At 32.6% G+C, this 26,498-nt stretch overlaps 1 protein-coding gene across 1 annotated transcript; it reads right to left on the bottom strand.

Annotated features, from left to right (window-relative positions):
• Nucleotides 1-622: 622 nt before the first annotated feature.
• On the bottom strand, nt 623-26,498 carry LOC111046589. The gene is made up of 7 exons (XM_022332169.2): nt 26,313-26,498; nt 23,183-23,532; nt 21,509-21,663; nt 18,028-18,212; nt 15,511-15,649; nt 6,387-6,516; nt 623-2,717 (listed from the first exon to the last, which is right to left on the bottom strand). The coding sequence occupies exons 1-7, from the start codon at nt 26,315-26,317 to the stop codon at nt 2,626-2,628; spliced, it is 1,056 nt and encodes a 351-aa protein (XP_022187861.1). The 5' UTR covers nt 26,318-26,498; the 3' UTR covers nt 623-2,625.

The following is a 26,498-nucleotide window of genomic DNA, read 5'->3' as shown; positions in this document are numbered from 1 at the left end:
ATTAAATATAAATACAAATTCAGACTTAATAAATACAAATATAAGATTAACAATTCATTCAAAACATATAGTTTACAAGTCATTCAATACATTACTACAAGAAAAATGGTACACAGTTTATTAAAAAGAAATCATTCACACTGAACAAACATTCATTAATAAATACATATTTTATTTTTAAATTGAGTAAATGTGAGTAGCTTTCACTTGTCTTTTACACCATTAGTCCATATTGTTATAAATGTTAAGACCAACCCATGTTCTGGAACCGATTTCCTCACATTTATCATGTAAAATAATTTCTGGGTACACCACAACTTAGTTCCGCCGATAACTTAATCTGACTACCAAGTTTCTCCTCTAAATTAAACCTGGAGTCCCTCAATCCTATCAAGTGTAGACAAGTGTCGAGTGTTTTTCTCATGGATGAGTCCTTTTCTATTGTGAATGCTCCATATCCAACGTTTCTGGGCGTGCGTTTGTAATAGAGGTCATACGGGGTGAGTTTCGGGGTGTACGCAAGCACAACACGAAACGGGGTGCGCCCGTTTCGTACCCCAGACTGTTTGTTCTGACGCTGAATTAATAGTTTAGACACTTTTTTCAAAATTCACCTCCTTTCGCATCTACCATCTACACCATTAGTCCATATTGTTATAAAGTGTTAAGACCAACTCATGCCCTGAAACCAATTTCCTCACATTTATGATCTAAAGTACAGTGTCTGGGTACACCACAACTTAGTTCCACAGATAATTTAATCTGACACTACCAAGTTTCTCACGACACTGTCTCCTACTCTAACCGACTCTAACCGACTCTCCTCAGTTATCATAGGTGTCACATCATTTTTCCCGGTGGTCACATCTATATAATATCTAACATCCATGTCTAACACCCACAACACCTTGTTACAGTCCAAGAATATTTCTAAAGCATTCACTATATTCACAGTACTGTTCTCTTCATGCATCTCCCAGTCAGGGTAGGGTTCCAGCTGATAGAAATGTTTTGATATTTGAAATTCCCAATTTTAAACGGGACTCCAGGTTTAAATCGAGGATAAGTTATCATGGCATTGCTGCCATCCATTAGGAATCTTGTGGGAATCATATTCTTTGCGATATACTTTCCTGTCGATTTGGCTTCCTCCATGTATTCTTTGGAAGGCCATTTTATGTTTTCACTATTCAAAGCTATACCGTTCATTAACAAGGGCCTAGTGTAGCTGCTAAGAATTTGGGAGTTCGTTGATAAAACATACTGTAGTAGAACAGTATGAATATTATTAACAGTATGAACAGTAGAATATTATGAACGTCTTTTCCATTCAATATAGAAATGGGCGATTTAAACGGCTTTCACAAATAAAATTTAGGATTTGAACGTAATCAACATTGAGTTGACTATTTAGGGTTTGAACGTAATCAACATTGAGTTGACTATTTAGGGTTTGAACGTAATCAACATTGAGTTGACTATTTAGGGTTTGAACGTAATCAACATTGAGTTGACTATTTAGGGTTTGAACGTAATCAACATTGAGTTGACTATTTAGGGTTTGAACGTAATCAACATTGAGTTGACTATTTAGGGTTTGAACGTAATCAACATTAAGTTGACTATTTAGGGTTTGAACATAATCAACATTGAGTTGAGTCAATTATCTGCAGAGTTCAGTCTTTAAAACTCAAGCTTAATCTAATGGACTTGCTTCTTAGTCAAGTCTTCAAAATAACCGGTCAAGTCTTCAAAATAACCGATAACGGTTAACATAGTAAGTTCAGTCAATTTTAATTTTAAAGTTACATTGAAACTGATACCATACATTCATCATATGAACACATATCACTGGAAATTTAAAATCACTGTTGTTTTTTTGCTTTAAAACATAAGTTTAGTTTGTTTTTATCCATAAATTTTACATAGTTGATTATATAAATTCTCGACTAACATTGATTCTGTTGTTAAGTTCACTGAAATTCTTTTAAAAGAGGTAAAAATAATCCTTCACTCTTTAGTTTACATTAAAACTGTTATAAATGTGCTTTTGTAATTAACATTCATTTAAATTTTACATTTGTGAACAGGATAAAAATAAAATACAACATCAATTTGGAACGTTCATCACAAAGCTTTCACTTGTTATCTTTTTATAAACAGTTCGTTGCCAAAACCTTGACAACCATGCTCACATGATAAGTATCCATGTAGGGCTGACCTACATCAATATGATAGGAGACTCTGAATATGTACGTAATAGATATTCATCAGTATAGAACTATCAACAGTTACACAACATTAATCAACTTGAATGCTTGAATTTATTTCATTTTACAAAAACAAATACAAAAGACGGTACTATAATATAACTTTGGTATAAACGACGGTAGTATAGTATAACTTTTTAATTAACTTAGTTAACTTTTTAACTTTCTTTTTAGTATAACTTTTTAATCTAGCAAGTATCCGAAGAAAACTTGATGCCCTGGACACATAGAGAACGATCTGCGGTTTTGGGTATCTATCCTCCAAGACCACTGCGTGTTCCGGGCTCTAAATCTACTTGGGTTGAAATGTGATACCTGAGGAGTAATCTGAAGCACAATGTACAGTCGCCTCGATTTAGAAATAGGATCCAATGTAAGTGACACTTATGTCGTTGCTTCCCGAAACAGGAAAGCTGGAACCCCGCCAATACCACCAATTATACCACACTGCGAAAAAAAATGAAAATTTATCATTATATTTCGAAATTACAAGAGAATCTGTCAATGAAAACACAGCATATTGTCACCAGTTGAATATCTCTAATAGCAATACTCAACCCCATTGTTATAGTATCTAGCTGAATGTGTATTGTATTTTTTTCAAACCAAATTTATTCACCAATTAACAACAACAGTGTTACAAGAAAATAAATGAATATTTATTTGTTAAATAATTGGCGTGGCTAGAAAAAGAAATATTGTACTCTAGCCACGGTTCAAACATTCCTTACTATATTTAACATGATTTTAGAATTAATACAGATCTTTATAATATAGTCAAGACCAGTACAATACAGATAGATTAATCAATTAAACAATCATATATAATTTATGTATTCCTTATGTATGAAATTATAGTTTTTAGTCAGTTCTACACAATCTCTCGACGAGAGCACTTGGCTCCCGAACTCTTGTTATTTTGTTTTCGTAGTTTGTAGAGTGAAAATAAAGTTTCAATTTTTTAAAACTTGTCGAGTCGCACTATCACTCAACTACTGATTTGTATTCTTATGTGAACAGTACAAACCTAAAAATGGGGACATAATTTTTTTAAACAATTAACATAATTGAAAAATTGTTACTATATAATTAATAAACAGGATGTCATTAGTTTTAAATTAAATAAAAAGACTTGGAAATTTTCATTTTCACTTTTTGTGCAACAAATACATTGTGCAACAGCTAAGATGAGCAACTTCAATAACATTAGTATAATTATTGAAATTCACAATACTCACATGTTTCACAATATTAATTTAATACAAATATATTATTATAATCACACTCACTCATGTGACAAAAATAAAAACTAATGTGCAAGAAGAAGAATAATCGCATTATACACAATAATCAAATTAAAAATTTTTTCATTGGGCCGGGTGAATGAAAACGAGTGAGGTTCAAATAGTAAACTGTGTTGTACCACAGGGATCAGTCCTTGGACTAATCTTGTTTCTCTTCTTCATTAATGATCTTTATTCGTGTGAGTTCTCTAATAAAGGCCCCTGGCCTACGATATTGCAACGTCGCAGTGTAGGCCTAAAACCTAATACATGATTGGTGGAAAAGATTAAAAGAAAATACCAGCTGATCTTTTCCACCATCATGTATCTTATTACAATCATGTATCAGATTCTAGGCCTGCACTGCGACGTTGCAATATCGTCGGCCAGGGCCTTTTATTAGAGGTGGCTATGGTTATCCGGTATGCCTTGCAGATGACACTGCCTTGGGATAGGATTGGATGGCACCAACTTGGAGAAGGATGATTTGGACAAGCTATTGTTCTGGTACAGACACAATGGGCCATATGAATAAAGTTGAGCATTTGCTTATACTTCTAAAATATGGAGCATTTGCTTCATTTTCTATGAATATACGTGAGCAAAACCTTTTTCTCATGCTCATTAAAAAAAATGGTTTGAGCATTTGCTCAAAAGTGAAAGCTTTTGCTCAAAATTGTATGAATAAACTAGAGCATTTGCTCAAATTTTGAAGCAAATGCTTCAAAAAAAAGGTGAGTCTACTCTGGAGCAGCTTTTCACCTTTTGCTCATAGTAAAATGGCTCAACTAATTCGTGTGAGTAAAAGGAAACTATACCAGATACGATCACAACCAATAGTTTAAAACTATAAAACTCTTTTTAGATTCAACCATCAAAATATATCACCATTATTCCTACAAAAGGATAAATACAAAAGATACCTATCCGATATAAAGATAACCATCACAGAATCGGAAATAGGCATTTAAGAAGATAGAATAAAATAGAATGACTGCCTTTATTTTATACCTGGGAGGGCGAAGTTAGGGCGCAGTCGGCCCTCTCTTACACTTAACCCTCAAAGTGTCACCCGGTCCCTGGGAGCGTAATGATTGTGAATGTAAGATTTTTGGTCAAACTGATGCAATAAAATATTTGGGTTCAATTGTTAACGAAAAGCTCACTAGGTCTCATCATATATCTAATATATAAAAAAACAATCTCCTGTTAATCTTGAAGTTATACTTTTTGAATAAATTTCTTTATAAGTTACGGTATAAATTGTTGTGGCTTCACCTATATTAGTCACTTAAAGCCATTGATAACAGTTCAAAAATCTATAGTTCGTGCTATTAAAAAAAGAGAATAGAATAGCTGCCTTTATTTTTAACCTAGGAGGGCGAAGTTAGGGCGCAGTCAGCCCCCTCTTACACTTTATGTTTGTTTTCAAGGTCCTATATATGTTCTGGAGACTATGGTCATGCGTTGTTCAAAGTTGTTTCCAGTTATCAAACTAGATGAGTGACAGCTGATTTACTGAGACTTCTCAAGTCGTTTAGGCCTGCCATTTGTTTCCAAAAATCGTTTGTATTTCTTGGCCATAAGTTTTTTTTTAATAATATTCCACTTGAAATAAAGAGGATATAAAATCAATTTGTTTTTAGAACAAGAATTCTTAGATAGCTTAGAGAGATTATAACTGACTATCTAAAGACTTTATTTGATGTAATTTCGTAGTTTGAATATTGTGATAATAGAGGTGAGCAATATGCATTAGGAAAATGAGCTATTGGAAAGTGAATGTAATAGTGATTGGTTGCTAGTTTTACTTGTTTTCTTATTTTTATTTTCCCCACTTCTCCAGGAATTGAAAATTAATTTAGTGATATTCATTCCTACTTGCAGACTTGGTGTATTACAAATTGTATTGTTTATTCTAAATTCAAAATTGGTTTTCCTAATAGACATATACAATCAAAATAAGAACTTTTAGTACCCTTTTATTAAAAAACTTTAAAATATTTTAACGACTTATTAGTTTTAAAGTTTTTAAATAAAAGGGTACTAAAAGTTTTTTATATTGTTTTTATTTGAATCAAGTAGCCCATATAAGCAAAGTGATTAAAAATAAAAATATATAAAAATGAATGTCTGTGTGTTTGTTTGTTTGTTCCCTATAGACTCGAAAACTACTTGACATAACGGCATGAAACTTTGGGAATATTTCGTGTGGATATTGGGGATGGTTTCTGACTAGAAATTTCAATAGGGGGGCTAATAATAACTATATATTAATCCATCTTACAGACCTATGTTTTCGAAATTGTCGGCCGAGCGGCTAACATAGAACGGGAAGATCATCATGATTCAAGATCATGTTGTGATAATATGATTTAGCATCTAAACTTACCAGCTGTAATAAACACGTCACTCTGTGATAAAATTGTTTACTGGTATTAAAACGGTACGGTAGTTTTAAGCACAGAGGAAGTCCGTATTGAGATTTAAATGAAAATATTGATTGTCAGATAAATTTAATGATTCACCAAATAAAGTTAAGTGTGACATAAGATACATTGACTTTTTGGCGGTACGAGGTTCGCCGGGTAAGCTAGTTGTATAATAACTATTAGGGTATACCTACTGATTTTTCATTATTTTTCATTTCGCTGAGCTGTGTGTTTTTGTTATATTATTGCTTGTGATTGTAAATATTGTGAATTGATGTAAATAAAATTCAAATTTTATTACATGAATTAATAGAAATTGGTAGAAATATATGATAAGCAAATTAGACATGGAGAATATGATAATGATAGTATTTTATTGACAGGAATTGAGTATTACTTACAAATATGTTGAGGTTGAAGAACAAGAGAGACACGGTGACACTGAGTGGAGCATTGAGGAGCCGGATCCAACACAATCAAACGCGAGCCACTGCCCTGGACTACAAACACTGTTGTTCCTTCGGTTTGTGGCTAAAAACAAATAAAAAATTAAATCGAACTAATCATTTAAATGTTGAAAACAATGCACACGTTATCAATTCGATTGAATTTTCATGTAGCAGACAGTGCTTTCACAATGAAAACAAACAGATATTCTACTATTGTTCAAAAAAGGTGACATGTTCGACATTAACAACTTCAGATCCATTAGTATTTCATCGTGTTTTGGGAAATTCTTCATGAAAATGCTTTAAATCCGTCTACAGCCAATACTTGATCGACAGCAGCCAATAGAGCAAGCAGGTTTCTGAAGTGACTTTTCTATGTTGGATCATCTTTAGAGTGTCAATCAGCTTATTGAGAAATGTGAAGAGTTCCAAGTTGGTGTATACTTAGTCTTCGTTGACTATAAAAAAGCGTTCGATTCTTTGGAACACCAATTTCTGTTCACGACTCTACAAATGCAATTAGTCTCATCAACATGTATGTTAATATAATAAAACATTTCTACAACAAAAGTATAGCAAGACTATTGTTGGATAAAGCGGGAGAGTTTCTTCATCTAGAGGTGTTAAGCAGGGTGACCCACTCTCGCCGATGCTCTTCAATACTGATTTGGAAGAGATTTTCCGACAATTGAAATGGGAAAAATGCGAGATAAATATTAGAGGAGAATGTTTGAGTCATTTACGCTTTGCAGACGACGTCATAGTCATTGCAAAATCGGCCCAACATCTGTCAGCGGCTAGTAGACGAGCTGGCCTTTCTATAAACCCCTCAAAAACCTATCTGATGACAAATAGAAGATCGGAAGCTATCGTATTGGATGGATGTCCACTAAGGTGGGCGGACCGGACTGTCTATCTTGGGCAGCTTATCTCGTTCAGTGACAGGACGGAGAGAGAAGTGAAGCGGTCCACGTGGCCAGACTGAGAGGCGATAGGTGGACGAAGAGGCTGACTCTTTGGCAGCCGGTCGGCAGAACACGCAAAGTTGGCAGACAGCGAGTCCGGTGGCAAGACGACATCGTCAAGGTGGCCGGTGCAATGTGGATGCAGTTGGCGGCGGATCGTGACAAATGGTGTGACCTGGGAGAGGCCTTTGCCTATTAGGGGTTTGATTTTTTACAAAAGACTAAATTTATCTAGTATTCTCAATTTAAATAATTGTAAATACATATTGACTTCTGAAGAGAATTCATCAAGTAAATTGTGAGAATATTCTTTCTATATGTAATTGTGAAGTGGAATAATAAAGTATTTATTTATTGACCAAGCGAAGTGAGGTCAAAGATTCTAGGACGGTTTGGCATTTCTCTTTATGTTTATATGATTCAATCTAAGTTCGAAGCTCTAGTTTAGATTTGTCAATTCTAAAAAATAAATTAATATAAATAATAATTATGTTTTAGTACATTTGGGCTAAAAAAGTGATCGAAAGTATTAGGAGTGATAAATAGCTGTGGGTGAGTGATTATTTAGAAACCGGCCTGCAGTGACAGTTCATTTTGAGGTTAAAGACTGGAAAGTGAGTACAAAACTGAAATCTATTTTCCTAAGTAACTTCATATTTCTCATTAAAGTTGAATATCAAAAATAGAAAAACAATGAACTGTTCAGTTTGCGATAAAGATCTACCGGATGATAATGATTTTATTACCTGCAGCAGGTGTCAGTCTGGTTTGCATTATAACTGTTCGGGAGTGTCAAAAAGTACGTGGAAGGCAAAAGGAGTGCAGAAAAAAAATGAATGGGAATGTCCTAAATGTAGATCCAGGAGTAGATTGAATAGCTTTGAAGAAGACTCTACAGACCCTGTTTTTATCGCAATGAAAAGTATGATGGAAAAATTGTTTGCCAAACAGGATAAAATAATCACTGAAAAGATGGATATGAAGGATATGATTGCGAATATCGATCTTAAGGTAGGAGAAATGAGGAAGGATATGGAAATTATTCAAGGAGAATCGGCAAAGTTAAGAAAAGAGTTGGATGATTTAAGAACAACAGTGGAATGTGAAAAGCAATATGCAAGATCCAGGAATATAATTCTTACAGGTATACCTTTCGAAAAAGAGGAAGATCTAGCTCAGAATGTGTTAACTTTGCTGGGAAAAATGGAAATCGAAATAGGATTAAAAGATATCTCAACTCACCGACTGCCATCGAAAAATAAACTTCATAGTTCTGCAATTGAACTCTAGAGCGGTTAGGGATAAAATAATTAAAGCAGCAAGGAAAAAGAAACCAGATACTGGATTAATAAATCCACATCGTCCAAAAAGAGCGATCAAGGATCATCTAACACCGTATTTTAATTCGCTGATGATGAAAGTGAAAAAGCTTAATAAGGTGAAAAATTATAAATTTGTGTGGATGAACGGTGATAGAATAATGGTCAAAAAAGATGAGTTATCTAAGGCTATTCGAATTATCAAGTTGGACGATCTGGATAAAATGAATTGACTTAATCGATCCATGGCCAATTAAGTTTATCAGTAAATACATTCAATTTTTTTTCATTAAAGCAATATTTTATTAAATCTGTCAATCACTTACACAATAAGAACCGTAAATTCGGTTATTCAATATAGGATAATTTTCACATAGTTTTTTTTTTTAACTTTGTACTAATTTTTAACTGAATCTGTATAATTTATATAATTTATAAATTTATATAAATTATATATAATTTTTTATGCATCAGTTAGATAATGAGGATTTGAATTTATATGATGATACATTATGTTTTCAAAATTTGAATGAGACTAGGGTTTTTTTGAAAAAGCAGATTGTGTCCGGTAATGAAATAAGATTTCTATGCACTAATATAAGATCTTTGAGAAAACATTGGGATAGTTTAAGGATAGAATTAGATAATGTAATTAATGAAGTAGACTTTATTGTATTAACGGAAATCAATTTAAGAAATGAAGAAACAAATTTATACGGGATTCCGGGATTTGGAAATAAATTTAAATGTAGATCAGATGGAAGGGGAGGGGGAGGATTGGCAATTTTTTATAGAGATGGTTGGAATGTCGATGAGATTGTAATAGAGTTTAAATCCGCTGAAATGATGTCTAAGAGTTAATAATAATGGGAAACAGATGACATTAGCAGCATTCTACAGGCCTCCCAATCAAAATGTCAATTTGTTTAATGAAGAGCTAGAGTAATTTTTATCCTTGGAAAGGATTAAAAATGAAAGTAATATTGTTATGATGGGAGATATTAATATTTGTTATATGTCATACATGTATGGATCAGATAATTATTTAAGTGTATTGTATTCAAATGGTTTGTATAACAGTATTCAGAAACCAACTACAGAGGAATTGTATGATAATGTATTAGTGTCTAAATGTCTAGACCATATCAATGTTAAATTGCACGATGATTTCTCATTTTCATCTTTTGTTGTTGAAAATAAAATTGCTGATCACTATTGGACAGGTTTGGAGATTGTTATGAAAAATAATTCGTATGTTCATATAGAGAATATTGATGATTGTAAAAGTATAATAATTTTGAATAGACGAGTTAATTATTTCATTCAAAATTAGAATTGGTGGCCTATATTGGATATCACAGACCCATCTGAGATCTACAATGAGATATTGAATAAATTTACAAGTATATATGATAAAAGTACAATAAAAGTTAAATTCAATAGACGTAAGACAGAAAATCCCTGGTTCAATGATAGTATTAGGAATTAAATAGATAGGAAAAAGTATATTTGGAGTAGGTTGAAAAAAGATAAATACAACTTGGAATTAAGAGATCAATTTAAGAAAATTCGAAATGATGTTACATTCAAGATTCGTAATGAGAAAAGATTGTATTATCATAGGATATTTTCTGATAATTTGAATGACAGCAAGAAAACTTGGAAGACCATCAATCAGTTTATAAATAAGAAAAGTAAACCTACTATTTTAGATTCAATTAAGAGTAGTTTCCAGATTAATGATGAGCATCAAATGTCTAATCTACTAGAAGGGTTTAATTTTTGTTTCAAAGAAAGTGTTGAAAAAATAAATCATGAGATGAATGGAGAGCCATTTGACTTGGCGGCACAATTTGAGGAGGGCAATTATACTATTGGCAATAAAATTAGCATGAATCTGAGAAAAATTAATCAAGAATTATTAATCAAAGCAGTAAATAAGCTTAATTACAAATCTTCTGCAGGCCCTGATAAAATTAGACCGCAGGACATAAAGTCCAACTTATTTTATTTGAAATTGATTTTGATGCATTTAATTAAGCGAATTGTTGATACTGGGAATATACCACATTTATTGAAAGTAACTTACCTTAGACATATTTTTAAAAAAGGTTCTCGAAAAAATTTAGAAAGCTATAGGCCAGTAGGCTCAGTATCTGTTATAATGAAAATTTTAGAGCACTACTCATGTATGCAGTTACAACAATACTTAGACAAACATAATATTTTGAATAATTCACAATACGGATTTTTTAATAAGAAATCTACTATTGACTTATTAGAAAAAATGACACATGACATCAATGGTGCACTGAATGATAATAAGTTTGCAATAGTGGTGGCAACAGATTTGAGTAAGGCATTCGACTTGGTGAATTATAAGATCATGCTATCCAAACTAAGATTGATAGGCATTAGTGGAAAATTACTTAGGATATTTGAGGACTATTTTAGGGATAGGAGATTGCACGTCATTATAGGTAGATCAATTAGTAGTGGTTATAATCAGACATGCGGATTAATTAAAGGTAGAATAATCTTGCCGACACTCTTCAATATTTATGTCAACGATTTGGCTAGTCTAGCATTCAAGGGTAGTATACTACAATATGCAGACCATAACTTACTTTATGTCATGGATAGTGATTTACAAATGGGCTTGAGAGACATGCAGCAGGATCTGAATATAGTAGTGAAATATTTCTACAATAATTCTATCAAGATGAATGCTCAGAAAACTCAAATGATTATATTTAAGAACCATAGAATAACTGTAAATGCTTTTAACTTGTTCAACGTGGTATGTCATAAAACAGAATGCTCAAGAGAGAATAGTGTAGTATGCAATTGTCAACGCCTTCCAGTTAATGATAGTATTAAACATCTGGGTATAAACTTTGATTTACATATGAGATTCAAAACACATATTGATATAATGACAAGAACAATGAAGGTGGCACTTTACAAGTGTTCTAGAATTAGTCATTACTTTCCAGTGAATACCAAAAGAATTATATACTTCTCAATGATACAGAGTATTATTAATTATGGAATAGCAGTGTACTCCCTAGCCCCTCAATACGTAAAATTGCCATTGGAGAGAGGACTATGAGAAGAATTGTTCAAACATTGTTCAATGGAATTGAAAGGAATCTGTTGGGAATTTTATCATTTGATTTATTAGCCAAGTATCATGACTTGTCAAGAAACTATTTTAAAGAGGAATATAGAGTATTAAATAAAATTGTTTATGGGCTGCGACAAAGAAATTACAGAACGCAGAAATATAATAATGTTTATGGAAAAAACTTACCTAATAATAGAATACCCAATTTATTGAACTCTCTACCCATAGAATTAAGAAAATTGGAAAGGAAAGGTGGGAGCTAAAAGAAAATTAAAGGCATATTTTATGAGAATTGATAACGAATAGGAAAAATAGCTAGCTTAACTTTAGATTATTCTGGTTGAAATTATTATTAAATGACTTACCCGTTGTAAATGTTAATGAGGTTAGAATACTTGATTCAATGTTATAATAAGTTGACTATGGTTCAAAACGCATTTAAAGCTAGTAGTTTACTTCCAGAATGTTATATTATTTATAAACACTGAATTGAGCCTAGTATAAGTAGATTTGTTTGTAAGATAATTTCAAAAGTCATATTCAACAAGATTAAATGGAAACACATAAAAATACGATGTATAATTTGAGCGATTAGGGGTTCAAAATTGAAAATAGTAGAAAAAAATGTTTTTGTTGAGTTTATTTCTTGTAATGTTTATACTCTGATGAAAGTAAGGTTATAATTATTATTACGAAAAAGTCAAAATCAAAATGAGTTTAAGCAACAGTATTATTATTATTAATTAATTAAGATAAATCTTGGTTGTAACCTTGTGTGTTTGTATGGCTGAGACGATGAAAATCAAGTTGGCAGCAAATGCCTTCTGTATGATATCTGTGTATCAGAATACTGTGACAAAGTGGGATGCTAAAAAAGTGTACCGACAATCTGTACTGAACCGTTTTCGAACTTCTGTTGTTGACTTTGTGTTCATTGGAATAATCAGAGTTATAAAATAATTATTGTCTGTAAATTTTTTAACTGTATACCGTTTATACTGTTTACTGTATACTGTTTGTTTATCTCAAATAGCTAAATAGCTGGAGAGGTTATTAATAGTTAGAGATGTATATGTACTTGATGAAATGTAATGTTGTTGAAATTGAAATAAATAAAATAAAATAAAAAATAAATATGTTGCGCATTTACGGCGAAACGCAGTAATAAATTTTCATGAAATTTGACAGGTATGTTCCTTTTTAAATTGCGCGTCGACGTACATACAAGGTTTTTGGAAATTCTATATTTCAAGGATAATATAAAAGGAAAAAGAAGCCTCCTTCATACGCCAATATTAGAGTAAAAATCAGACTATAGAAATTATTATTCATCATAAATCAGCTGTCGAGTGGATTATAAATTGCAAGTCACGCATGCAATTCAATATCTCAATGTAACTTGGTAAAAAATCAGCAGCTGTGTAGACTATTAATTGCATGCCTCATTGCATGCAATTTTTATGAACTATTAAATGAACTATTGATTGTGTGCAATAACGCATGCAATTAATAACTAAAATAACATAGTATTGTCTCTTGAACTTTTTCTTTGTATTGCTTTGAACTCGGGCTGTCCTGTCTCCAGTATGTCTTGAAGGAAATTAGCTTTTGATGTTAGCATTTTTGATACACCAACCCATCAGCCATTAGCCGTTTTCACACCGATATCTCGCCGACACGATATACGGTACAGACAGGATTTACTCTGATGGACAGCATAAGAGGAGGCTGCGGTTTATAACTGCGCGAGGTCTACTGTTCACAGAACTACTAGTATAATTTAAAACCGGAAAACGTTTGACGCCAGAATCACTATCCTATTCTATTCTGACCAATCTTGAAGAAGAAAAATGGAGAACCTATTTGGTTTCGTTGTTGCGCTATCGATAAGAATAATGCTCTATGCACCTGCTACCCCTGTTGTAAGGCTAACCACTTTAAGAGGTCAAACTCTTCTAAAATACCGTTTATGAGTTTAAAATCGCTACCCGGTGGTTCGGAATCTACTTAAATCTGTAGGTGCACTCATCTCTCATCATCATCCGTCTCATTATCCACGCACAAGTCGTCTAGAGCTCATGTGGGCATTATCCACGCACAAGTCGTCTAGAGCTCATGTGGGCATTATCCTCAGCAATAATTCAATTTTTAAAAAATGCGTTGGAAAATCTTAACGCAACAGCGAATTTCATGAGAGATGTCAAACGAATCTCCCGGCAACCCTTCACTCTAGTCCAACTGATAGTTCTGCCAAAACGCCATAAGATGGAGTTTATTAGGTCTGGTAATTGATAGAGGCCTTTCGTGGGATGCTCATATTGAAAAACTTGCCAGCCGAATAACTTCTAATTTATTTGTCCTGCGAAACATCATATGCTATGAACCCCTAGAGACGGGAAGAGTCCTATATTTTGCATTGATTTATTCAGACATTTATTCACATGGCATTGAACTTTGGGGAGCTACAGCTTTGCAGAACATGAATAAAATATTTATACTTAGCAGGTTTAGGCATAGAGAAACGATAGCATAAGTAGATATCCCATGGTATAGGGCGTTTATGTCGCAACTTTTACTGTTATCCCAAGCCGATAGTTAACGTAGTTCTTTCCTATGCAGTTGTGTGACGCTGGTAGTCTCTCAAATTGTGCCGTTCATACACTATCGCCCCAACAAAACAGTGAAAATTGACAATAGTCGACAGTAATCGGCTTGAGATAACAGTAAAAGTTGCGACATAAATTCCCTATACCATGGGATATCTACTTACGCTATTGTTTCTCTATGGTTTAGGCTTTAACCACACTTGCCGAGATGCATTCTGAAATCTTTCAGTTCTCACAGTTCCTTGTATTTTCATTTATAAAGTAAATTATGTTAGTGGTAAAAAATATAAACAACTTGACAACAAATTCAGATGTACACCATCATAATACTAGGCATAGAAATAATATCAGTGTTCAGTATCACAGACTTTCTCTTTATAAGAAAAAAGCCCAGTTATGTTGGTGTGAAATTATTGAATAGGCTGCCAACTCATTTAAATCCTAGGACGCATACCTTTAAAACAGACTTATGTAGGTTCTAAGTTGATAAGAGTTACTATAGTATTGAAGAATTTTTAGATGGAATGTAGGGTGTTTCAATCTTATTTATGTATGCCAATGTAATTTTAAGGTATGATTTGCATAATAACTTGCCGTGTGAATTATCTTTTATAAAGTTTTTGACTGTAAATCTTCCTGACGTTATTCAACTGTATGGAAATTTTCTGTATTATTGTTGAATAAAATGAATATTCTATATTCTATTCTATATTCTATTCTATATTCTATCCTATATTCTATTCTATTCTATATTCTATTCTATATTCTATTCTATATTCTATTCTATATTCTATTCTATATTCTATTCTATATTCTATTCTATATTCTATTCTATATTCTATTCTATATTCTATTCTATATTCTATTCTATATTCTATCCTATATTCTATTCTATATTCTATTCTATATTCTAGTTTTAACCATGGACAGACTCCTCATGGCCACTAGTACCACAACCGCATGTAATTTAATAAATTTTACAGTAACTGTCATTGGTTTTTTTTAAATGATAGGGATATCTTCAAGCAAGAGTGATGAAACCTAATTGAAAGAACTTACAAGAAGATAGGGTAGTCCTTGAGGTTCATCTATGATTATGTACTTTTCCGGGGCTGCTCCTGCCGTGTATTGCGGCGTATTCTTGGGCGTACCAAACAGGTTTCTTACTAATCTGATCGGTTCCAATCTATTGAGTCTCCTGGAAACAAAGGTGGACATTAAGGGCCGTTTGCACAGTGTAAGTTCAAGCTAAAGCTTAAACCAAATCTGCATTTTTTTGGTTTAAACTAAAATTCCGTTTGCACAGTATTAGTTTAATCTCTGTATTGAGTTTAAATTCTAGGAAAGTTTAAACCTCCAAAGCAGGAGGTTTAAACCAAATAATTTGGATTAACTTGACATCTGTAAAGATTTTATGGGGAAACAGCTTATAGTAAATTATTTTTCGACGGTTGTTTTTAATGCTTCTGTAGACGATAATTATCATTAATTTAGGTTATAGTGAATCATTATTTGAATGTAAACATAATTGTAATGGAGGAATTGATAGAATTTTTTAATGCGATTGATAAAGATGACTGCGAAGAAATTTTGAAACTGAGAAAAATTGGGCAAAAAACAAATAATTTAAATTTATGGGATAGAGAATTTTTTAACAGTTTTGCTTGAGTACAGCAACCGCCAATTTATTATTTTGATTGAATAAATCACTTGATAGAAAATAAGACAATTTTTAACAGTGGTCTTCGATTGGAAAACATGTTTTTAATAACACATAAATGAGATATATTGCTTTCGAGAGATTTCTAATGAACGAGGACGACCATAGTAGATTCAAGCGTAACAAAATATTTTTTTTTTATCTTACATTCTAAAATATATTTTCTGGTGCCAACTAAACATAATTTTTTAAAGAATTTCTTGATCGCTTTTCACTTTTAGAACCGTACAGCTTACAACTCTGTGGGTTTTGAACAAGAACAAGAAAATACTAAAATAGTAGCTACATAACCTCAAATTACTGATGGTTTGTAAACAAATAACATAATAAGAAATAAAAATCTCAATAACTTTTTTTGAAATATTTTATCACAACATGTTTCGGACATTTATGCCATTCTTTGAAATTTTGAAATTTTACAAACATGTTGTGATAAAATATTTCAAAAAAAGGGTACTGAGATTTTTATTTCTATTTCTATTTATATTACAAGTAGCCCTATACAGAAAAGAGATAAATAACAAATTTCCTGTAAAAGTCAGGACATTCTATTACCAACTTAACGCTAAACTAGTTTAACTTAAAGTGGATTAGTAAATGCACTGAGAAAACCGATTCAAGTTTAAACTTTCGGATTAACTTAAACTCGATTAACTTAATCGAGTTTAGCAATCTATACTGTGCAAACGGCCCTTAGCCAACAATATACAGCAAGAACAATATACATAAAAAATATTACTTCGAGAGAATCACCCGATATCTGAGTGTCCACAAAACTCATATCATTGAGGGCTGACAGAAGTTCATGCTGCTGTAGAAGAGGCTTGTCAGTGGCTCCAGAACTTACTTGAGTCTATTAGTATTCAACATATTAAGTGTAAAATTATTAATTAACCTTGACCTATGAATGCATATGCATATATATATATTATATTACATCGAGAGAATGATCAGATGATCACTTTAAAATAGTGATCAGTTATAGTGAGGTCAACGTTATAATGTCAATGGAAAAGATGGGACAAAGCGTTGCCGATTCTCTGCCTTGTCACTGCCTTCTTTAAAAGATAGCTAATATACCGGTATATATGTTCAATATTAAATGTTCATTCTTGTTAAAAATGATGAATTATATTTTATTCATCCAAATATATATTCTTTAATAATTATTAAATAATGAATTTCCATTATTTAGATCAAATATTTTGTTAATTAATTATTTTTCCATTATTAATTATTTGGTTGCCAAGGAAATATTTGTAATGTGAAGTTTTCAGTTCAATATTATCATCAAAATTTTATATTTGTTTGCTTTTTAAATGTGAATTTGTGTTTAGAAATAAGTTTTCTTGATTTCAAACTCTATAAAATGAAAACTCAGGAAGTGAAAGTGCAAAGTTTTAGTGAGAAAACACGAAGAACAGAATACATAACCTTTAAACTTGATACTCATGTATTACGTTATCCATGACGAGCTGCAAGTAATAATAATCCGTTTTTAAACTATTTTTAACTACACTACAGTCTAATTCGTTAAAATTTCCAATTCGTTAAAAATAGTTCAAAAACGGATTAATATAAACATGAGTGTTGTTAGGAAATGACATTGGGTAATACGGCAAGGCAGAACATCCAGAAGGATCTCTGCCGATAAAAGCCATAAGAATAAATGGATAGATTAATTATATTTCTACATTGTTGCAGCTTTAAAGATAGGTGACCGCTGGAGGATTGTTGCAGTCCGGATAATCGGTGCCGTACTGTACTCCATATAACGATCACCATACAATAAAATAAATAAGGGTACTTGATAAACTTTTTTGTGTTTCAATACGGTTACCTTTTTTGGAACTTACCATTTAATGTTAGTATTAAGCTGGTCAGTAGGACCGATGTATGGAGAGTGATCAGAAAACAGATCATCAAGCGTTGACCATCCATAAGAGCATTCGACTTGGGACGAATGAGCGTCGAAAACTGCTTTATGCTCGACATACATTTCTTTCAGATCATTGATTTCCACAGTTCTCATATGGTTCTCCTAAATAATAAACGGGATGAATTGTATTAGGATGAAAATAACACAATGAAAAAACAGGACTAAAAAGTGCTTTAAAAATAATGGCCCGAATTGAAACAGTTCGAATAAACTAGGCAATATTATTGTTTACAAACATTTTACTTTCATGTGTATTTTTATAAACATTTTGTAATTTTTTTAGATATCTCATCTAATAAATATAACTAATAATTTTTACCATCGACCAGATAAATTATTAGTTATATTTATTAGAGGAGATATCTAAAAATATATACGAAATGTTTATAAAAATACACATGAAAGTAAAAAGTTTGTAAACAATAATATTTCCTAGTTTATCACAACTAGTGATTCTTAATTATGGTAAAATAATTTAATACGTGATAGTAGAGGTAAAAAAAAAGAAAAAAGTTCTTATAAACATATATCCATAAACGCTTCATTAGCGAGCTATGCAGGGTGAAAGATTTCGCCCGGAATTCAGTTCCTCTGGTGAAATACACCGATACTGAATTGTTTGGGGACTAGTTTTTGATAAACTTTTGCTGGATTAATATGGAAAAATATCTGAAAAATTGAATAAAACTAGTCTGGAAGCTGTAGTTTGAGTAGTTTTTGAGAAAAATCTAAGTAGAAAAACACAGACTTCTACGTTTGATGCCCAATAACTTTCTTTAATGATCAGTAAACAAATAATTTTTTGCAATAAAAATTGTAGAGAATTTAATTCTGGAAAGAATTATGTAAGTTGTGTAAACTAAATTCAAATAAAAGTAGAATAAAATGTATTCTTATGTAGTACATTACACCACGAAAATTTGCTGTTTTATGAGGAGAGAACTAATAACTCATAGGTTGTAGCTGATTGCAAATAAAACATGGATTTAAAGAACAGCTGATTCATTTTGTTTTAAAAGAAAATATTTGAAAGAAATTTTCAGCTGAAAATTATTTTCAGAAATATTGTAGCTCATTGTTGAACAAAACAACAAACTGTAAGTTAGGCCTACTGTAACCGTGCTGTGTTTTTTGTTTAATCTATTAACCAGTTATTTGTAACCATTTCACTTTGCTTTTGTGAGAATCATGCATGATGGAGCTCCAGCACGCTTCAGTGTTGCTGTTTGTGAACACTTGAATCACAGCTTTCCAAATCAATGGATTGGCCGAGGTGGGCCAGTACCATGGCCAGCTAGGTCACCAGACTTAAATCCTTTGGATTTTTATGTTTGGGGACACTTGAAAACCTTAGTATACAATACTCCGATTGATACCATTGAAGAACTCCGATAAAGGATTTTGAACGGAATGGAAATGATAAGCAGACTCCTGGAATATTTTAACGGGTCCGACAATCGATGAGAAGACGTCTGAACATATGCATTCAGAGCAAAGGAGGTCACTTTGAACATTATCTTTAGTCTTAGTTTAATCTTTAGTCTTGGTATAAGTTTAATGTCATTTACATAATATGCTACTTTCATATGAAAATAAACTTTTCATAAAAAACCAAATATTTTATTTGCAACCAGCTACAACCTATGAGTTATTAGTTCTCTCCTCATAAAACAGCAAATTTTCGTGGTGTAATGTACTACATAAGAATACATTTTATTCTACTTTTATTTGAATTTAGTTTACACAACTTACATAATTCTTACCAGAATTAAATTCTCTACAATTTTTATTGCAAAACATTATTTGTTTACTGGTCATTAAAGAAAGTTATTGGGCATCAAAAGTAGAAGTCTGTGTTTTTCTACTTAGATTTTTGCATATTTCAACTTTTTTCTCAAAAACTACTCAAACTACAGCTTCCAGACTAGTTTTATTCAATTTTTCAGAAATTTTTCCATATTAATCCAGCAAAAGTTTATCAAAAACTAGTCCCCAAACAATTCAGTATCGGTGTATTTCACCAGAGGAACTGAATTCCGGGCGAAATCTTTCACCCTGTATAGCTCGCTAATGAAGCGTTTATGGATATATGTTTATAAGAACTTTTTTTACCTCTACTATCACGTATTAAATTATTTTACCATAATTAAGAATCACCCTGTATATTATATTCATCAAGGAAATATATATTTTCATGATTTATTAATAAATTTTCATAATTAAGATTAATATCTAGGTAGTTCATTATACCGGGTTGATGTTGAAGCCCCGTCATTCATTTTGAAACACCCAGAATTTCTACATATCATACAAATGATTTGGCATCAGTACGGAGCTAGAAAAAGATAGAGCTATCTGATTTGTCTAATGACAGACAAGGATAGCAATTTTAATTATGTGCTGACTTTGAAATGTGATTTTTAAAATGATTTATTTATCAGAAAAATTCATCATCATATACAATTTTTGTAATAATACCGGGTGATTCCAAAAGGACTTAACAACTTTGAAAATTCATATAAATCTTATTAAACAAGGTACACAGCTGGTTTTGGTGTTGTTTTAAAGGAAAACACTCCAAGTTTTGACTCGCGTAGTCCGCTAATGCCTGGTCGCGCCGCACAAGCGCTAGCGGCAGTTATGTCAAAGATGACTGCCTTCACTGGACCCGAGAGTGCTAGCTGTGTGTTTTGGTTTGAAAATCGGTATAGTGTACCTTGATATGTTGAAAAACTTTTTGATACCACAGACTGATGAGGATGACCGAGAACGAATTTTTTTCTTTATGCAAGATGGCGCACCACTTCACTATCTGACTGACGTCCGGGATTTTCTTAATGACCGCTTTCCAAAGCAGTGGATTGACCGTAATGCGCCAATTGCATGGCCCCCTCGTTCCCCAGACTAACACCGCTGGAATTTTTCTTGTGGGGTTTCATAAAAGATATGGTGTATGAACCTCCTTTGCCAGCCACTCTACGTGAACTTAGAGCAAGGATTTGCACTGCTGTTGAGCAAGTTACACCTGAAATGCTAGTGCGAGTCTGGGAAGAAATCGACTATCGATGGGATGTCTGCAGGATAACCAACGGAAGTCACATAGAAATTCTTCAGTTTAAGGTAAAAGACTTGAAGTGTTTTCCTTTAAAATAACACCAAAACCAGCTCTGTACCTTGTTTGATAAGATTTATATGAATTTTCAAAGTTGTATAGTCTTTTTTGAATCAACCGGTAAAATACACAAATAGTAGCTATTGAAAATTAATATTAATGAATCCTTCTGATTAATCACATATAATTATGCAAAGCTAGAAAGCTTGACCGCATATGGGAGCTTTTTAATCTCACTATAATATAGATTATTTTCGGATACTGGAATGGCGTTTTTGAAGATTACCTTGAATATGAACGGTATTCCAGAATGGTATTGGTCAGAGGAGAGTTGGCCTCCTGTTAAATTGAGGACACTGCGTGTGCTGCTGCAGGGCCAGCAATCCATGTCTGATACTTGAAAATAAGGATTGCCAACTAAACATGTTTCATCGTACCATGCTGAAATTGAACAAAATAAGTATTTATGAATTTGTATTTAGAACCACGTACTAGATGTATTTATAAACTCTTAAACATAATTTCTTCATGATATAAATTTTTTTAATAGATAATTTACCATAATTTTGAATTTTAAAGTATATTAATATTTTTATGTAACTTATAATCGTGGGTTGAATGGAAGAGGGGGCTTTTATTGCTTCAATTTCGCCCACATCACGTTTATTGTAAAGTGTAAATAAAGTCTCATTTATCTATCTATATATCTATCCCAGTGAAAAATGTTTGCACTGTATTCAAATACGACATGACAGACAGTGGAAATAGTACTAAGATAGTATCGTATGAGATGTGTGTGGCTCTATAATAGAAATTTAAGGTGTGATTTTTCGAAAATAAGATAAAGCCGACAAATCTTGGAGAAATAATGAGGTAGAGATATAATGAATCATTATAAAACAAATCAAATAAATCTGTGTCACATGCTAAGAAAACAAGACACATAAATTATGCTTTCCTAAAACGCATATTACAGACTAAAGATAGGTGTCACAGAAAAAAATCGTAGCTAAAAAATTTGAGTTCATATTTTGATTTGAGATGGGATTAATCAGCTCAGTTGTTCAGGCAAAATGCGTTGAACAATATGACAGATAACATCTGCAAAAAATAGACACCCAAACTGGGAAAAAATTAGGATCAACATCTTCCTTTCAGGCAACCTTTGTCACTGTATAGGATTTATTTGAATAATTTCATTCGCTGAGATGTAAAGGAGAACTAAAAAAACACCACCCATCGAGATGAGAAACTTCAATTGCATGTAAATATAAAGAAAATAAAAATCTCAGTACCCTTTTTTTTGAAATATTTTATCACAACATGTTTCGGACATTTATGCCATTTTCAAGTGATATTCGGCATCAATGTCCGAAACATGTTGTGATAAAATATTTCAAAAAAAGGGTACTGAGATTTTTATTTTCTTTATATTTATATTACAAGTAGCCCTGTATAGAAAAGAGATAAATTCAATTGCATGGTTTGAATTTTTCACAGTATCAAAGATTTTATTTAACTTCATGGTTTCAACTGGCTCCAAAATCATTTCCTTGCTATAGACAGTGATAAGGAGAATCCAAGAGGAAATTTAAATTTGTATCAGAGAGGAGAGGATTTTTTATTTGAACGAATATCCAACAATAAGCCATGAAAATATATAAGCGGATACATTTATGTATATTGTACCATAGACCCACTATTTAGTATATTTTGTACTTTTTTACATACCGTATTATTATTAATTTATTCTTCCAATAAATCTCCACCAATAAGTCATAAAACGATGTTTATGAAAAATAAATGCCTTTAGAGGATTGAATAATAAAAATATACAAGGGAGTAAATTTATGTATTTATTGTAGTAGAGATCCCTTTATTTAGTTTGTTATACTGTTGTATATGGGTATTATATATTTATTTTTTTTCAATAAATTTCAATTCAAAACAACTCTCTTACCGGAAAGTGATGGGAAAGTTCTGACCAGAGGCAGCATCATTTTTCGAAATACTTTCATTCCTGGATAGATCATTTCTTGGACGTTTCTCTCAACAACATTCTGCAAAGTCTTTTTGTGTATGTAGGCCGATGACAGAACAGTGAAGACGGCTAATATTAGTAGAATACTACGCCAGCTAAGCAGGGATTTTAAGGAGTAGCTGCTGCATTTTTTCTGAAGCCGTTCAGTCTCCAAACAGAGGAACGCATCAAATAATACTTGGTCGATTTCATCATTGTTCAGATTCCATTCTTTACCGAGCCGTTTGATGGAATCAACATCTTTCTTGTAAGAGTTGAGTCTTTCTTGGCTGTAAAAATTTGACACTTTTTTAGCAACACAATAAGAGACAAATGAATATTTCATATAAAATGTATAAATACAAACAATAATATGAACAGTAATAGGTGAAGAAATAGTAACTTTTTTGGTAAAAATGTGCAACTGGTGAGTGAAAACCTTCTGAATTTTATCATAGATTCAAGATTCATTTATTGTCAGAGCACTTTAATGAAAGACATAGTCAACAATTCAGTAAAAAATTCAAAAATATAACAATAATCGTCAATTGTCATCATCATAATATATACAAAAAATTAAGCAAATTAAGGCAAATTTTATGAAATATAAGAAACATTTTTAAAACAGATATATTACAGTCAAGAAAATACAAAGACGTCACCACAAATCCTCATAACCTTATTGACAGCAGTCAATTAGAATCTTTTTAACACAAACCTTAAAACTATTAATATCACATTCTTTAATATGTGCATGAAGTTTATTAAATAAACTCTTACCTAATTCAACAAAACTTTTCAAAGTTGAATATGTTGAGAGCCAATGAAATGAATGGTTTTGCATTTCATGCTTTCATGTTATCTGAATCACAACATGGAAATTGAAATATTCATATCTGTCTATAATTGCCTCTCTATTAATTATATAAACTGACAATAACAATGTTGGCTGATTTATTATTGGGTTTATGCAGTGAGTTGAGAATCTCGTTCCCCATAACGCCGCTGCAATTTTTCGTGGCTGATGATTATCACTATTCAACATCTTTCATTCTTATGAATAGAGCTATTCAAACTATAAAATGAGTTAGTCTTTTTTTATTGCGGATGATGCCACATAAGCTTTATGCTTGTGCGTGGGTAATGGAAAGTGCGATAGTGATTTGATGAGATGATGAAACGTTCATGCCTATCGGCAGGATTCGAACCCACGCACAAGCACAAGTCTCAAGTGGGCATGATCCGCAATAACCGCATACGGTTGGCGGGGTTCGAATCCACTATTGGTCTCATTGACCGTTTTCACACTTATCGATTTCTCGCGGAGCATGTCGGCCGGTTTTTGGGTTAATTATCGGTGACATCGTGAAGTCATTGTTGTTTAAATATAAACTTGAACATATGTAATTTAATTTTAAAAAAGCGTCTTTATGTCCCTATTACCCAATAATAGGTATGACAGGAGTTTACATGTCATACGCACATATTTGGGTGATAGAGTCACGAACAGAAAAACATGAATTTTGTGTGAGTCATGAGAAAAACTGTCCATATTCACCCCAGCTTACGGTACAGTATTTCAAAAAATGTTGAAAATTCAGTAGATTTAATGGAATATCTCAGAAATTATAAATATATCCAATAACTCGATCAAAGACCAGGCCATTCCTGGATAGATCGCGTCAGTCAGTATATTTCAACATGAGAAAAAAAACACTGGTCACACTTTACTTGATCATGATGGCAGTGTTACAGATCACAAGTATCTTCATTAAATGAGTCACTGATATTATATAAACTCTTTTCAATTAGCCACTTAGACAAGAAGGACCTGAGATGTTCACCGGACGCGCCCTCACCGGCTCTGGCAAATGCTTAAACATCCTTATCGCCAGCGCGGGAAAACAGTCCTTCATCGACAGTGCGGCACATCCAAATTTGTTCTCCGAGTGTTGTAGGAGTGCACTTTCTCTCTCCGATGTAGCGTTGTGATGTTACTCCTCACATATAGCAGTGAAGCCAAGATGTAGTGTCCACAGACTGTGTGGAAGGATGCCCAATCTGCGGAAGATTGGCTGGCAATGTGCATCATACTTGCTATAACTTATGTGATGATTCGGAGGGCTTTCTTTTAGAGCAGTAGAATGTCTCTGTCATGTGGCGAATGTCCCCAGATCAAGATACCATACAGTATGCGGCTACCAAGAACTGTATTATACAACATCAGCAACCGACTCTCAACTTCCTGAAAAGATATTATGAATATTGACAGCTTCTTGCACACTCCAAGAATATGATGCTCCCAGGTCAGCTTTGGATATATACTGAATCCGAGGAGGGTGACAGGTGCCTGGTTTAGATCTTTGCTGCCAAGAGTACACATCACTTTCTGAGTCTTTCCCTCACTGAAAAGAAGCTTATTTGCGGAGAACAAGTCCCTGGCTGGTTGCTGTGCTATCAATCCTGCTGCTGTGGGGTCACCTCAATGACCAGTGGCGAAATAATGTTTTGGTGACACAAATATGTTCAAAAATAGTCAAATCTTATGTAAAATTGAATTTTTAGTGCAATGCAACCGGTCCTAAGTTCATATCTTCAATGGTTATTGAGATACTGTATTTCCTAAAATGTGAACAATTGAGTACATTTAATGGGGTAGCCAATGTAAGAAATTATTGAATAAAATACCGTATCTCAATAACCAATGACTAAATAATTTTTTGGTGACACCAATATTCTTCAAAATGGTCAAATATTACCTATGTAAAATGAGATTTTTGAGTTCAATGCAACCGGTAATTTATCTTTAATGGTTATTGGGATAATCCAAATAATTCGAACAATTCAGTTATTCAGTACAATAGGTCTAGTTAATGGAATATTCCAGAAATGAATGTAACATCTCAATAACGATAGGCTAAATAATTGTTTGGTGGTATCATCATCTTAACAGCAAAAATTCCTCTGTTAAACATTAATTCAAGTTTTTCTAATCTGAAAAACTTGCTGATCAGCAAGACAATAATATCCATTTACTTACTTCCATTAAAAATTCTATAAAAAATATTACCTCATTTCGTCAATGGACCAACTATCAATTCTTATTCTTCTTCAAGTTACAAGTGAACGTTATTGTATTAATTATATCATAGCTTTGCTGCAAATAGTTTCAATTCATATCATATGGAAGATGGAACATATGGTGAGAAAGTAAGGTTATGTTATGAACGCAGTGAGCCAGAGGCCGCTGTTATTA

The sequence above is a fragment of the Nilaparvata lugens genome, chromosome X, assembly GCF_014356525.2.
Source record: "Nilaparvata lugens isolate BPH chromosome X, ASM1435652v1, whole genome shotgun sequence".
In the NCBI taxonomy this organism is placed as follows: domain Eukaryota; kingdom Metazoa; phylum Arthropoda; class Insecta; order Hemiptera; family Delphacidae; genus Nilaparvata; species Nilaparvata lugens.
Note: the sequence above shows the minus strand (reverse complement) of the source record. Positions and strands in the feature narration are given on the sequence as shown.

What these genes read in the sequence shown, in the direction of transcription:
- LOC111046589 (XM_022332169.2), bottom strand. An exon ending in CTTAATACTAACATTAAATG is followed by an intron (nt 15,650 to 18,027) that starts GTAAGTTCCAAA and finishes CTTTGTTTCCAG; the next exon opens with GAGACTCAATAGATTGGAAC. An exon ending in AAGGACTACCCTATCTTCTT is followed by an intron (nt 6,517 to 15,510) that starts GTAAGTTCTTTC and finishes ATTTGTTTTTAG; the next exon opens with CCACAAACCGAAGGAACAAC.